Source organism: Chlorella variabilis (genome assembly GCF_000147415.1).
Source record: "Chlorella variabilis unplaced genomic scaffold CHLNCscaffold_22, whole genome shotgun sequence".
Lineage (NCBI taxonomy): Eukaryota > Viridiplantae > Chlorophyta > Trebouxiophyceae > Chlorellales > Chlorellaceae > Chlorella > Chlorella variabilis.
Genome location: NW_005435066.1, coordinates 682042 through 693916, shown reverse-complemented (window position 1 = coordinate 693916; position 11875 = coordinate 682042). Strand labels below are relative to the sequence as shown.

General features: G+C 68.9%; 3 protein-coding genes across 3 annotated transcripts in view; 2 read left to right on the top strand and 1 right to left on the bottom strand.

Annotated features, from left to right (window-relative positions):
- The window catches only part of CHLNCDRAFT_58881 (hypothetical protein), a gene marked incomplete at its 5' end in the record, with an annotated part of 6038 nt that extends 2574 nt beyond the window's left edge, over positions 1–3464 (bottom strand). Inside the window, 7 exons of the mRNA XM_005844472.1 lie at positions 603–749; positions 992–1077; positions 1385–1448; positions 1646–1690; positions 1966–2091; positions 2407–2531; positions 2756–3464. Of these exons, the coding sequence (XP_005844534.1) occupies positions 603–749; positions 992–1077; positions 1385–1448; positions 1646–1690; positions 1966–2091; positions 2407–2531; positions 2756–3464 (1302 nt within the window). The remainder of the gene's footprint in view (positions 1–602; positions 750–991; positions 1078–1384; positions 1449–1645; positions 1691–1965; positions 2092–2406; positions 2532–2755) is intronic.
- A 733-nt stretch (positions 3465–4197) lies between these two features.
- Positions 4198–5939, top strand: CHLNCDRAFT_49097 (hypothetical protein; the record flags this gene model as incomplete). Its single annotated transcript, XM_005844573.1, has 6 exons — positions 4198–4335; positions 4622–4686; positions 4909–5038; positions 5216–5284; positions 5493–5588; positions 5829–5939. 6 exons carry the CDS (start codon positions 4198–4200, stop codon positions 5937–5939), a joined length of 609 nt encoding a protein of 202 aa, XP_005844635.1.
- A 599-nt stretch (positions 5940–6538) lies between these two features.
- CHLNCDRAFT_138949 (hypothetical protein) overlaps positions 6539–11875 on the top strand; it is a gene marked incomplete at both ends in the record, with an annotated part of 6857 nt that continues 1520 nt past the window's right edge. The window contains 17 exons of the mRNA XM_005844572.1: positions 6539–6559; positions 6830–6881; positions 7006–7090; positions 7289–7373; positions 7568–7705; positions 7952–8138; positions 8394–8455; positions 8673–8798; positions 9059–9217; positions 9433–9528; positions 9714–9875; positions 10113–10247; positions 10342–10423; positions 10663–10753; positions 11045–11117; positions 11353–11467; positions 11759–11859. Of these exons, the coding sequence (XP_005844634.1) occupies positions 6539–6559; positions 6830–6881; positions 7006–7090; positions 7289–7373; positions 7568–7705; positions 7952–8138; positions 8394–8455; positions 8673–8798; positions 9059–9217; positions 9433–9528; positions 9714–9875; positions 10113–10247; positions 10342–10423; positions 10663–10753; positions 11045–11117; positions 11353–11467; positions 11759–11859 (1770 nt within the window). The remainder of the gene's footprint in view (positions 6560–6829; positions 6882–7005; positions 7091–7288; positions 7374–7567; positions 7706–7951; positions 8139–8393; positions 8456–8672; positions 8799–9058; positions 9218–9432; positions 9529–9713; positions 9876–10112; positions 10248–10341; positions 10424–10662; positions 10754–11044; positions 11118–11352; positions 11468–11758; positions 11860–11875) is intronic.

The window sequence follows — 11875 nt, the reverse complement described above, 5'->3', positions numbered from 1 at the left end:
AGCCCCAGCCTAGGGCCCAGAGCCATCGTCCGCCACCAGCACCGTGGCGCGCTTTCGAAGCAGCTCTGCGTGCGACCAAGGCAGGCAACCGGCAAGGGTGTGGCGCAGCCTTTCGGCCCGCATGCCAGGGCGCGGCAGACAGGCGTGGGCGAGGGCTGCTTGAGCAGGACAGCACACTCCCCGACGCTGCCACGCGCGCCACCGCCACCCGCGCCGCCGGCAGCTTGCACGTGGTTGCGGGCGGCTCGGCTTGACCGGTGTCGACATGCGGGTCACCTCTACTTGCTGCGGGGTCCAGCTGCCGCCTGTGAGCGCCTCCAGCTCGATCAAGGCCGGCAGGTCAGCAGCGACTGCAAGCCGCAGGGCACAGCAACATGTTGATCTGCTGCTACTGCTGTGTGCTGAACTGCCAGGCAACGGTAGCCTGCGACATGCCGGCCAGCTAGGTGCCGCAGGGGCCCAAGGGGACCTGCTGTGCACACCGGCGCATGACATGACCTACCAAAGCTGCATCGGCCTCCAATGGAAGCCGAAAGGTGAGATCTTGATCCACAGCATGCTGGGGCGTGATTTGCCCTACAGGCCCCCACCCACACACACACCTCATGGCCGGGGGTGTCCAGGAAGGTGACCTGCCGCGCCTCTCCCATGTAGTTGACGTCGCAGGTATAGGCGCCGATGGCCTGCGTGATGCCGCCCGCCTCGCCCGCCGCCACCTTGGTCTTGCGGATGAAGTCGAGCAGGGAGGTCTGCGCGGGGGTGGGGGTGGGGGGTGGGGAGTGTGTGAGTGGTGGCTGACAGGAAGCACCGCATGCGCGTGCGGGGCGGCGCGTCGTGCATGCGCCAGCGGACGTCCCAGGCAGCCGCCGCCTGCCCCCCAGCGGCCGCCAGCAGGGAGCCGCCGCCGCCACTGCAGAGCCCTCGCCGGCCCCCACCCGGCAGCAGCGCGCTGTGGGCAGGCCCGCGCCCCTCCGCCCCGCCTGCCCCGCACCTTGCCGTGATCCACATGCCCCATGACAGTCACCACCGGCGGGCGGGCCTGCAGGAAGCCGACGTCCTCCTCATCGGTCCAGTCCACTGCACCAGACATGGCCGGGCAGCAGGGAGGGAGGGAGGGAACGCGGGGCAGGGAGGAACGTTGGCACGCAGCGCGTCAGCCAGCAGCGGCGCGGGTGGCAGCAGAGGCGGGGCGGGGCCCGTGTGCCGAGCGGCCCTGCAAGAGCACCCCGCGGCGTCGAGCCCCGGCCCCGGCCCAAGAGGCCAGCTCATGCAAGGCTCCAGCCCACCCAGGCGACCGGCCCCGGCCGCCACAGCCACAGCCGCCTGCCCTCGCCACCGACCCAGGCGACCGGACCGGCCGCCACAGCCACAGCCACAGCCTCACCCGACTTGCGGGCACCGTCTGAGGGCCTGCTCTCATCCATATCCAGCACATCCACGCCATACCCCTGCACCAGGCACAGCACAGCACAGCACAGCACGGCACAGCAGGGAGGGTCAGCCACCACAGGCAAGGTGACAGCCAGCGCGGGGCGGCGGCACCCCATCCTGCCCGCCTGCCTGCCGACCGTCGGCTGGGCCGGGCCGGGCCGGCTGCTGGCAGCGCCGCTGGCTGCCGGCCACGCCCTGCGCTGCCCACACTCACCACGCCCACCGCCTTGACCGTCTCGGGATCCAGGGTGGAGTTCATCTGCGGCAGGTAGCACACGCGGCGCGTCCGCGCAGCGGGGTCAAGGGAGCGGCAGGGGAGCCACAGCCCAGCCGACCAGGCCGGCAGGCAGGTCAAACAAGCACGCAGGCGCGCGGCCTGCCCCGAGCAAGCCTCCCTTTCATCATTTTGGGCCTGTGCCACACCACCACCACACCACCACCACACCACGCCACACCACCACCACCGCCGTCACCACCACCACGGCTGGCCCTTCTCTGCATCACACGCCACACGCGAGGCCTTTTCTCGCCCACCTGCACCATGATTCCCTTCATGAACAGGAACTTGACGATCTCGGTGGCGGGCAGCGCCAGCATGGCCGCCAGGTCCTGCACCGTCATGCCCTCGGCCCCCACCTCAAATATGTCCTCCCGCACCGCCTGCGCCAAGTATGAGGGAAGTTTTTGGGGGGGATACAGTCAGTGGTCAGCCTGCTGTGAAGGATTGATCAAAATGGCCGACAGAGAGGCGAGGGGGTGGGGAGGGGAGGATGTGAGCTGAGCGGGGGGAGCGTCGGGGATCTGTTTGAGGGCGAGGGGAGCAGAGGGTGTGGCTGGCGGGCACAGGAGGAGGGGATGGAGCGGCAAGGATGGCAGCGCGCTGCCCCTCGGAACCCTTTTGCTGCGCTGGCGGCTCGTGAGCCGGCCTGCCAGCCGCAGGCAGCACCACAGGCAGCGCCACAGGCGGCGCCGCACCTTGTTGGCCTCGCGCTCCTCGGCGCGCTCCTCGCGCCGCGTCTGCCGCGCCTTGCGCCTGCTCTCAATGTTGATTTTCTCGCCCTTCTTGCGCTTGTCGTTCCAGCTGCCGCCGCCGCCGCTGCCTGCGGGGGGGGCGAAGCGCGCGCGGGGAGAGGGAGCGGCAGCGGGCGGTGAGGGGTGGGCGCTGCCATGCCCCAAGCAAGCATGGTGCGAGGAGACCGCTGGCTGGCTGCCCGGCTGGCTGCCTGGCAGCGTGCATCCAGCCCCGCTGCTGCCCCTGTTCCATGCTGCTGCTGCTGCTGGCCCCACACAAGCGGCAGCAACACAAGCAACCCAAGAGCCTCACCTCTGCCGCCCTTCTGGCCTCTGCCAGCCCATCCGCCGGTCTGGGCGCCGCCTGTGGTGGGTGCGGCTGTCGCGCCGCCGCCACGCCCGCCAGCATAGCCGCCGCCGCCGCCGCGTCCGCCTGCAAAGCCGCCGCCGCCGCCGCCGCGCCCGCCCGCATAGGTGCCGCCGCCGCCGCCACGCCCGCCTGCAAAGCTGCCGCCGCTGCCGCCACGCCCGCCTGCAAAGCCGCCGCCGCCGCCGCGTCCGGCGTAGCCTCCGCCTCCTCCGCCGCGCCCAGCGTAGCCGCCGCCGCCTTCAAAGCGGCCTGTGCGGTCTGGCTTGTCTGTTAGGGTACCGGCGCCGCCGCTCTGGCGGCCCGCACCATTTGCCGCGTAGCCGCCGCCGCCCTGCGATGCCTGCCGCTCCTCCTGCCGCTTGTGGTAAGCCTCCTGCCTGTTAGCCGCCTGCTCAGCAAAAAACTTCTCTTTGGAGGCTCGCGTGCGGGCCGAGGGAGGCGCCCGCCAGATGGGCGGCTTGCGGGAGGGCGGCGCCAGGAGCGGCGGTGCCGGGGCAGGTGCGGGCGCCGCTGCCGCCTCTGGCGCGCTGGCCTGCTCCGCATCCGCCGCCACAGCCCGCACAGGCAGGCGGGCCGGGAGCCGGGCTGCCTGGAATGCATGGCTGCGCGGCAGGCTGGCGCCGCATTGCAGCGTCTGGCCCAAGAAGGACATGTGGCTGTGGTCTATGCTCCGCTTCTCCTGCCTGGCTGACTGCCGTGAGCTGCCTTCAGGTGCAGCGGGTGAGCATGTGGTGGAGGGCCAACCGGCTGCTGTGCAGTGCACAAACTGTGTTGAGAAGATTTGTGGCAGACGCGGGGTGTGGTGCATTTGTGGCGAGGCGTTCGCTCATGTCTGAGCTGGCTGGCCTATCCATGTGTGCTGGGGCGTGGCGGGGGCATTGCTGAGCCCCTCAGGCTCTCGTCCATCTTCGTGCCGTCCTGTCATATCGGCTGCTGCACGTAGACCGCCCCCCGAGCCTACCCACCGGCACTCCGCCTGGTTCATCGCCGTCTACCTACCAGGAGCGTGGTGCAGCACTGCGGGGGCTCAAGCCATCGTTGCCAGCATCTACCGGTTGGAGGCGGCCTGCACGCAGCGGCCAAGCGGCAGGATGGCAGCGATGACCTCGCTCAAAGCCTTCAGCGGCTTTAGAACGCAAGGTGGGGTGGCCACACAGCACTGGCAGGGCGGTGGCTGCGGTTGGGGCGACGATGGCCAGTTCTCGCAGGGCCGGGGCTCACCGCCGCCGCCCGCCGCCGCCCGCCCGCCCGTGCGCTCCGCAGACAGCATGCCGGTGCGCCAGCAGACCAGCCACTCGCAGGGCTTCTGGCAGGCCTCGCAGCGCGCCGTCGCCAACGCGCGGTCGGCAGCAGCAGCGGCGCCGCGGCGGCAGGTCACGCGCATGATGCCAATTGGCGTGCCGCGCGTGCCGTACCGCACGCCCAAGGAGGGCTCCTGGCAGTGGGTGGACATCTGGAACTGCCTGTACCGCGAGCGCATCATCTTCCTGTCCAAGCCTGTGGACGAGGAGCTGGGCAACCAGGTGGGTGCTGGCGGGGCAGGCGCCGGCGCGTGTGGCGCGGTGGCGCGGCGGGCACGGGGCGGAACGCTGGGGCGGCGGAGGCAGGGCGAGGGCTGGTGGTCGGACTGGGCTGGTGCGTGGGGGAGCTGTGAACAGGCCTTTGGTGCCTCTTGCTGCTGGGGCTTGCCGTGGGCCTCTCCATTCTCAGCCTGCTGCACCTCACACACTCTCTCTCTCTCTTTCTCTCTCTCTCACACACACACACGGCACACGCACCATGCCCTCTGTCCCTGCCCCCCTCCCGCAGCTGGTGGCCACCATGCTGTACCTGGACAGCGAGAACAAGAAGGACATGAACATCTACATCAACTGGTGTGTGGGCGTGTGGGTGGGTGTGGAAGGGGGTGGCCCTGACATGCCCCTGTGTGGGCTTGAGTGGGGGGTGAGGGTGGCCCCGTGTGGGAAAGGAGGTTTCATGGGGAGCAGGCAGGGCAGGCAGGGCGCAAGGCAGAGGAGGCTGCGCCAGGGCACGGCGGCAGCGGGCCGGCCGTCGACCGCCTGCCCTTTCCGTGCCTGCCCTGCCGCGCCCCGCAGCTCTGGCGGCGAGGTGGTGCCCTGCCTGGCCATCCACGACACCATGCGCCACATCAAGAGCGACGTGGGCACCGTGGGCTTTGGCGGCTGCATGGGCATGAGCGGGTTCCTGTTGGCGGTGGGCAAGAAGGTGCGACAAGCCGGGGTGCGGCGGCCGGCCTGGCAGGGCAGAGCCAGGCAGGCAGCGGGCCCAGATAGCGGCGACGATGCCTGTTGTCTCCGGGAGTAGCTGCTGCTCCGACTGGCTGCGTGCGGCCCGCTCCAACCGATGCTGGCATCTGCTGCCGCCCCTGCGCCTGTGCCGCAGGGCAAGCGGTCCGCGCTGCAGAACACGCGCATCATGGTGCACCACCCCAGCGGCGCGGCACGCGGCCAGGTGCGCGCCGCCGGGCCTGCATCCACGCCACGGGCTGCCCGCCCTACCTCCCGGCCCCTGGCCATCCGCCCGTTGCACCGGCTCGCAGCCAGCGTCCTGTGTCGGGTCCGCCGTCCCTGCTGCCACACCCTCCCCGTGTGCTTGTCCAGCCCTCAGCATTTCCTGCCCCCCATCCTTGCCCCCATCCTGCCCGTCCCGCCCCGCGCAGGCCTCCGACATCAACCGCGAGGCTCGGGAGCTGCTGCGCATCCGGGACTACATGGATAACATTCTGGCGCAGGCCACGGGGCAGCCCTTTGACAAGGTGGGCGGCTGCGGGGGGCGCTGGGTTGGGTGGCGGGTGGCAGCATCCTGGCGACTGCTGCCCACGGCTGCCCTTTGGCGAGGTGGGCAGCCGTTGGGCAAGGGACAGTGCGAGGGGCGTGTGGCGAATGTGTGGTGTCTGGGGTTCTGGGCGGCGGCGGCTTGCTGTGTTGTGCCTGCGGCAGGCGTATCGACGGAACCCGCTGTGCCGTGCTGTGTCACGCTGTGCCACGCTGTGCAGGTGGCCCAGGACTTCTCCCGCAACTGCTACTTCGACACCTCGGAGGCCCAGGAGTACGGCCTGATAGACAACATCGTGCGGCCGCGGCGCAGCGCCATGCTGGGCGTCTGAGCGCTCGGCTTGGCAGGTCGGCTGCGCCATGCAGCGGGCCTCTCATCCCTTCTCTGGTTCACGCTCCTCTCCCCGGTCACACCCTTCTGTAATGCAACCCACCTGGTTGTGGCGTCGGCGTGACGAGGCGGCTCCGCGGCAGGTCGTGGTGGTGGTGGCGAGCGACTGACGACGTGCGTCAGCATTTTTTGGAGGCCGCTTGTAGCCGGGAATACCCATGGATTGTTCAGCGCCTTGCCAAGCAAGCGCCTACGCCAGAGCTGGCGCCCACCAGCAGCTGCGGGTGCCACCGGCGCCCACGCTCCGCCATGCTGGCCTCAGATGCAGAGACTGCTCTCATGGCCGAATCGGCGCCTGCCTGCGGTGCATATTACCCACCCTGCCTGCTTCCCAGTGCTCACACCCAGCCCTCACGCACTGCCGAGAGCCCCGCCAGGACAGGGTTCCCCACTAGCGCCGTGCGGGGGTTTTGGCTGCCCTTGACCCGCTGATACGGCTCCTACATGGATCGTCAGGCGCTGACGGCCTAGCCAGCAGAGAGTTGGGCGCCTGACCGGGCATTTCGACTCGACAGGGACCGCCCCTGGGTGCTGCGCGCGATGGCAGGCAAGCCGAAGAAGGTAGGAGCCATCTGGAATGCCGGTGGACGGGGCAGGCGCCCGCTGTCTTCGATCAGCGGCAGAGCCGGGGTGGCAATTGTGTGTGTGTCGCCTCCTGTGCCTGCCAGGGCCTGTCTGTTCTCCACAGCGGCGTGGAACTGTGCAGGGTGATTGCAGCCGCAAAGCAGCGCCTGTCAGCCCCGCGGGCGGCCCGGCGCGTGCCGGGAGCGGCGGCCATGGCTTTGCATATGCGCTGCTGACATGATTTGCTTTGCTGAATGACCCATGCAGTTCAAGATCGAACCCTTCAAGCACCCGTTGAAGCTAGACCCAAACTATGCCGGTGAGATGCCGCCAACCCGCAGCACGCTCAGCTGCGTTTCGCCACCGCAGCCAGTCGTTGTGTGGTTTTGACTCGAGCACCTGCCAATGTGACCCGTCCCTGTTGTCCCTCCATCTGACCGCAGACAATACCTGGCTGTTGTTAGAGAGCGCGATCCACGAGATCAACAACCACAATGCCAGCGGGCTGAGCTTCGAGGAGCTCTACAGGTGTGGGCGTTGTCTGTGCCGTGTGTGATTGTGGAGGGAAGGGCTACGATGCCGAGTTTAGGAGTGTGGCAGTCCAGTTTCCGGCCCCCCACTAAAGCCCGTCCCTTTCTGACCGAGGCCTGTCCGCTATCAGGCGACCTGCAGCCTCCTCGTTCCCCGTCCCGTGACCTCAGCCCCGCCGCCTGCCTGTCCCCGCAGGAATGCGTACAACATGGTTGTGAACAAGTACGGGGAGCGGCTGTACCGCGGCCTGGTGGACACCGAGACCGCCCACCTGCGCAAGGTACCGCCGCTGCCGCCGCTGCTGCAGCTGCCAGACAGGCGCTCGAATCAGCCTGCGCTCCCAGGCCCAGCCGGCTCCTCGCCCTCGGCCTGGAGTGCTGCCGCCGTGGCCCTGCTGCCAGCAGTCCCCTGCACACATACCTTCACAACCCCGCGCGCGCGCGTGCCTGCCCCCCTCCTTTCCTCCTGCCGCAGGTGGCGGCGCGGATAGAGGCGGCCCAGGGCGAGGGCTTCCTGCGCGCCATCAAGGCCGAGTGGGAGTCGCACAACAAGTCGGTGCAGATGATCCGGGACATCCTCATGTACATGGACCGCATCTACGTGAAGCAGCAGGTGGGCGAGGTGGCGCTGAGGTGGCGCCGAGCTGAGGTCGCACCGCCCAGCTGTCTGGGGAGCGACCCAGCGTGTCTCCGCAGCGAGCCGGGGCCTTGCGGTTGGGTGGCCCTGGTGTGCATGCGGTGGTTGGGTGGGGGCTTGAGGCCAGACCAGCACCGCAACGTGCCCGCTGCTGTCGCCTGCCTCTCATCGCTTGCCGCTCCTGCCGCCGCTCCCTCCCGCTGCCACCTCCCTGCCCCGCAGAACAAGACCACGGTGCACCAGCTGGGGCTGGACCTGTGGCGGGACGTGGTGGTGCGCAACCGCCGCATCCGGGACCGCCTGCTGGGCATGCTGCTGGACATGGTGGGGCGGGAGCGGGCGGGGGACGTGGTGGACAAGGGTCTGGTGCGGGCCATGACACAAATGCTGGTGGACCTGGGGCACCAGGGTGAGCGCTGCATGCTGCGCTGCGCTGTGCTGCGCTGTGCTGTTGTTTTGCCATGATTGCTGCGCTGTGCCATGCTGTGATGTGCTGTGCTGAGCATGCTGTGGTGTGGTGTGCGTGATGGGCAGGCTCCGCCTGCTGCGCCTGCCTGCGGTGCGCTGCTGCCGCCGCTCTAGGCTAGCCGCCGCCCACTTTGCCTGCCCCCGCACCCGCTTCACTGCGCTGTTCTGCGCCGTGCTGTACCGTACTGTACCGCAGTGTACTGCGAAGACTTTGAGACCCCCTTCCTGGAGCGCACTGCCGAGTTCTACGCGGCAGAGGTGGGCTGGGGCTTGAGCCGGGGCTTGAGCCGCCTGCTGGCCGCCCCGTGGCTGTGCCTACACTCTCGCCACAGTATACCGCCTGCCTGCCTGCCTGCCTGCCTGCGTCTCCTCCCTTGTCCACCTCTCTGCCTGTGCTCCTCGCCTGCCTGCTCCAATCCTGGCCCCTGCTTACGGCCCACTCTTTCCTCCCTGCCCCCCGGCCCACCTCCCGCAGGCCGCCGAGTTTGTCTCCTCCTGCGACTGCCCCACCTACCTGGCGCACGCGGAGCGGCGGCTGGGCGAGGAGGTGGAGCGTGTGGGGGCCTACCTGGACCCATCCACTGAAGCTAAAGTTGTCAAGGTGAGGAGGGGGGAGGCCACGCACAGGGGCGGCAGGGAAGCATTGCAGGGGCAGCACCGCGGTACGGTGGATGCAGGCTGGGGGGGAGCCTGGCTGGCCCCTCAGCCTGGTCGCGCAGCAGATCTGGAAAGCCGTGGAAGCGGCGGCTTCGTCTGGGCCGGTCGCCCGGGTGCCTGAGCGGCGGCCGGCCAACGTTTCCTCTTCTGAAAGGGTGCGCTCCGCTGCGGTCACCGCCGCCGCCGGCCCTGCTGCCGCCGCAGGTGGTAGAGCGGGAGCTGATCAGCCGGCAGATGCGGGGGCTGGTGGACATGGAGAACAGCGGGCTGGTACCGCAGCTGGTGCAGGACAAGTACGGGGACCTATCCCGCATGTACTGCCTGTTCAGACGCGTGGAGGGTGGCGTGGACCTGCTGCGCCAGGTGAGGCCTCACCTGCATGAGCTGCCGGGACAGCCAGGCTGCCCTGCTTGGGGGTGGGGGCGCGGCTGGCGAGCCGACGGGCAGCGTGTCGGGCTGCCACTGCAGCCGCTGCAGCTGCACAGCAGGCGGGCCCGCCGCGCACTCCACCATGCCTCCACTCCGCGTCACCCCCTCTGCCTCCCTGCATCCCCCTCCCTGCTCCGCCCTGCCTGCAGACGATGGGTGACCACCTGAAGGAAGGGGGCAAGGCGCTGGTGCTGGACCCAGAGCGGCAGAAGGACCCTGTGGAGTGGGTGCAGCGCCTGCTGCAGGTGGGCGGCGCGGCACCCCTGTGTGTGTGGCTGGTGGCTGGTGGTGGGGTGTGGGCCAGGGCTGGCAGGCGCTCGGTGCATGCGCTCCTGCCTGCTACCTCGCCTTGCAACACGCGCGCTGCCCGCTGCCGCACCCGTGCACCGCGCCGCTGTACCGCACGTGTACTGCCCGCATTGTACCGCAGGAAAAGGAGAAGTACGACGCCCTCATCTCCCGCGCTTTCTCCCACGACAAGCTCTTTGTGGCCGCCCTCAACTCCGCCTTTGAGCACTTCCTCAACCTCAACCCCCGCTCCCCAGAATACATCTCCCTCTTCATGGACGACAAGCTGCGCAAGGGCCTCAAGGTGGGCGCCTGCCAGAGGTAGCAGGGAGCGGCGGGAGGGGCTGCGCCGCCCCCACCCCTGAGTGGAGAGGCAGCAGGCGGCGGGGGCTCTGCCAGAGCTTCCCAGCGCGGCCTGGGTGGCTGGCAGGGCGGGCATGCGCGGGCGGCTGTGTGCCTGGGTCGGTTTGCGCGCAGTGCAGCGTGCACGATGGGCCACGCTGTACCTCCATGTACCACCCCGTACCATACCGTACCGCAGGGTATGAGCGAGGACGACATAGAGGTGGTACTGGACAAGGGCATCATGCTCTTCCGCTTCCTGCAGGCGCGTGCAGGCCTGCCCTTCCCAGCCCTGGGCCTGGCCTGGTGGTCCTGCCCGGCCTGGCCTGCCCTTGTCGCAGCCCTCACCTCGCCACCTGATTGCCCCAACTACCTGTCTACCCTACCCTGAACCTGCAAAGTTTTGCCGCGCACCCGGCTGCCTGCAGGAGAAGGATGTGTTTGAGAAGTACTACAAGCAGCACCTGGCCAAGCGCCTGCTGCACGGCCGGTCCACCAGCGAGGACTCGGGTGCGGCTCTGGGCCGCTGTGTGCTGTGCTGTAGCGTCGTGTGGCGTCATGTGCTGTGGCGTCATGTGCTGTGCTGTGGCGTGCTCCGCCGGGCCGTGCACAGGCTTCTCTGCGCCGCGCAGTGCTGCGTCGCGACGCCCTGTACCTGCACAGTCTGCCGCTGCCTGGCCATGGCTGACTCCTGCCTGGCCTGCGCCTCTCCGCCTTCCCTCCCCTCCCCACTCCTTGCCCGAGCGCAGAGCAGCTGCTGCTGACCAAGCTGAAGACCGAGTGTGGCTACCAGTTCACCTCCAAGCTGGAGACCATGTTTAGCGACATCAAGCTCAGCAGGTGGGCAGGTGGCGTGTGTGTGGAGCGTGGTGGTGGTGGTGGTGGTGGGTCCGGATGGCTGCGGCGCCTGCAATGGCCATGCTGTTGTCCTGCCTGCCAGCTGCCCACTCGGCACGGCAGGCCGGGCGCAGCTGGCAAGCGAGCTGGCGGGCGGGCGGGCCAGAGGGAGGGCTCGTGCCTCCCTCAAGGGCTCACCCGCTGCCGCTATGTCCGCCGTCTGCTTGCACTGCTTGGTGTACCGCATGTTTATACCGCTTGACTGCTTGTACTGCGCACGTGTACCGCCTGCAGGGAGAAGATGGCTGACTTCAAGGGATACCTGGAGGGGCAGGGGCGGAGGCTGGATGTGGAGATGACCATGCAGGTGGGCGGTACAAGGCGGTACCATGCGATACATAGCGTGCAGTGCAGACCAGCTGCTGTGGCGGCGTCGGCGGTGCCGCAAAGGGTGGGAGCAGAGGGTGGCCGGCCCCTCACATCCCGCCCCCTGCGCGGCTTTCCCACCCCTGCCATTGCCAGCTGCCACTCCACCGCTCCGCTCTCCCCGCCTCCAACACACACCCTCGCCCTGCCGCCGCCCCGTCACGCCCCGACCGCAGGTCCTGACCAGCGGCATGTGGCCGCAGACTAGTTCAGCGCCCACATGTGTGCTGCCGCGCGAGCTGGAGCAGTGCACCTCTGAGTTTGTGGCATACTACCTGCACGCCAACTCGGGTGGGTGCGGGGCATGTGTGTGGTGGTGGTGGTGGTGTGTGTGTGTTGGGGGGGTGGATGTGGCGGGGTGTGTATGTTGGGTAGGGTGTGGTAGGCTGTGTGTGTGTTACGTGGGGCGAGCCGGCTGGGTTCCTGCTGCACCTGGCACAGCCCTCTGCAGGACCGTGGGGCAGCAGGCCGCCCGCCCTGCAGCCGACCAGCCCGCCTGAGAAGCCTGGCTGCTCCCAACCGCTCCAAGGCTTGGCTTCCAAGCTGGCTGCGGGCATGCCTGCCGCCTGCCTTGCGGCGCAGGTCGGCGGCTGACGTGGCAGACGGGGCTGGGCACCGCCGACATCAAGGCCATGTTTGGTGGCGGCGCCCGCAAGTACGAGATCTCCTGCTCCACGTACCAGGTGGGGCGGGCAGGGT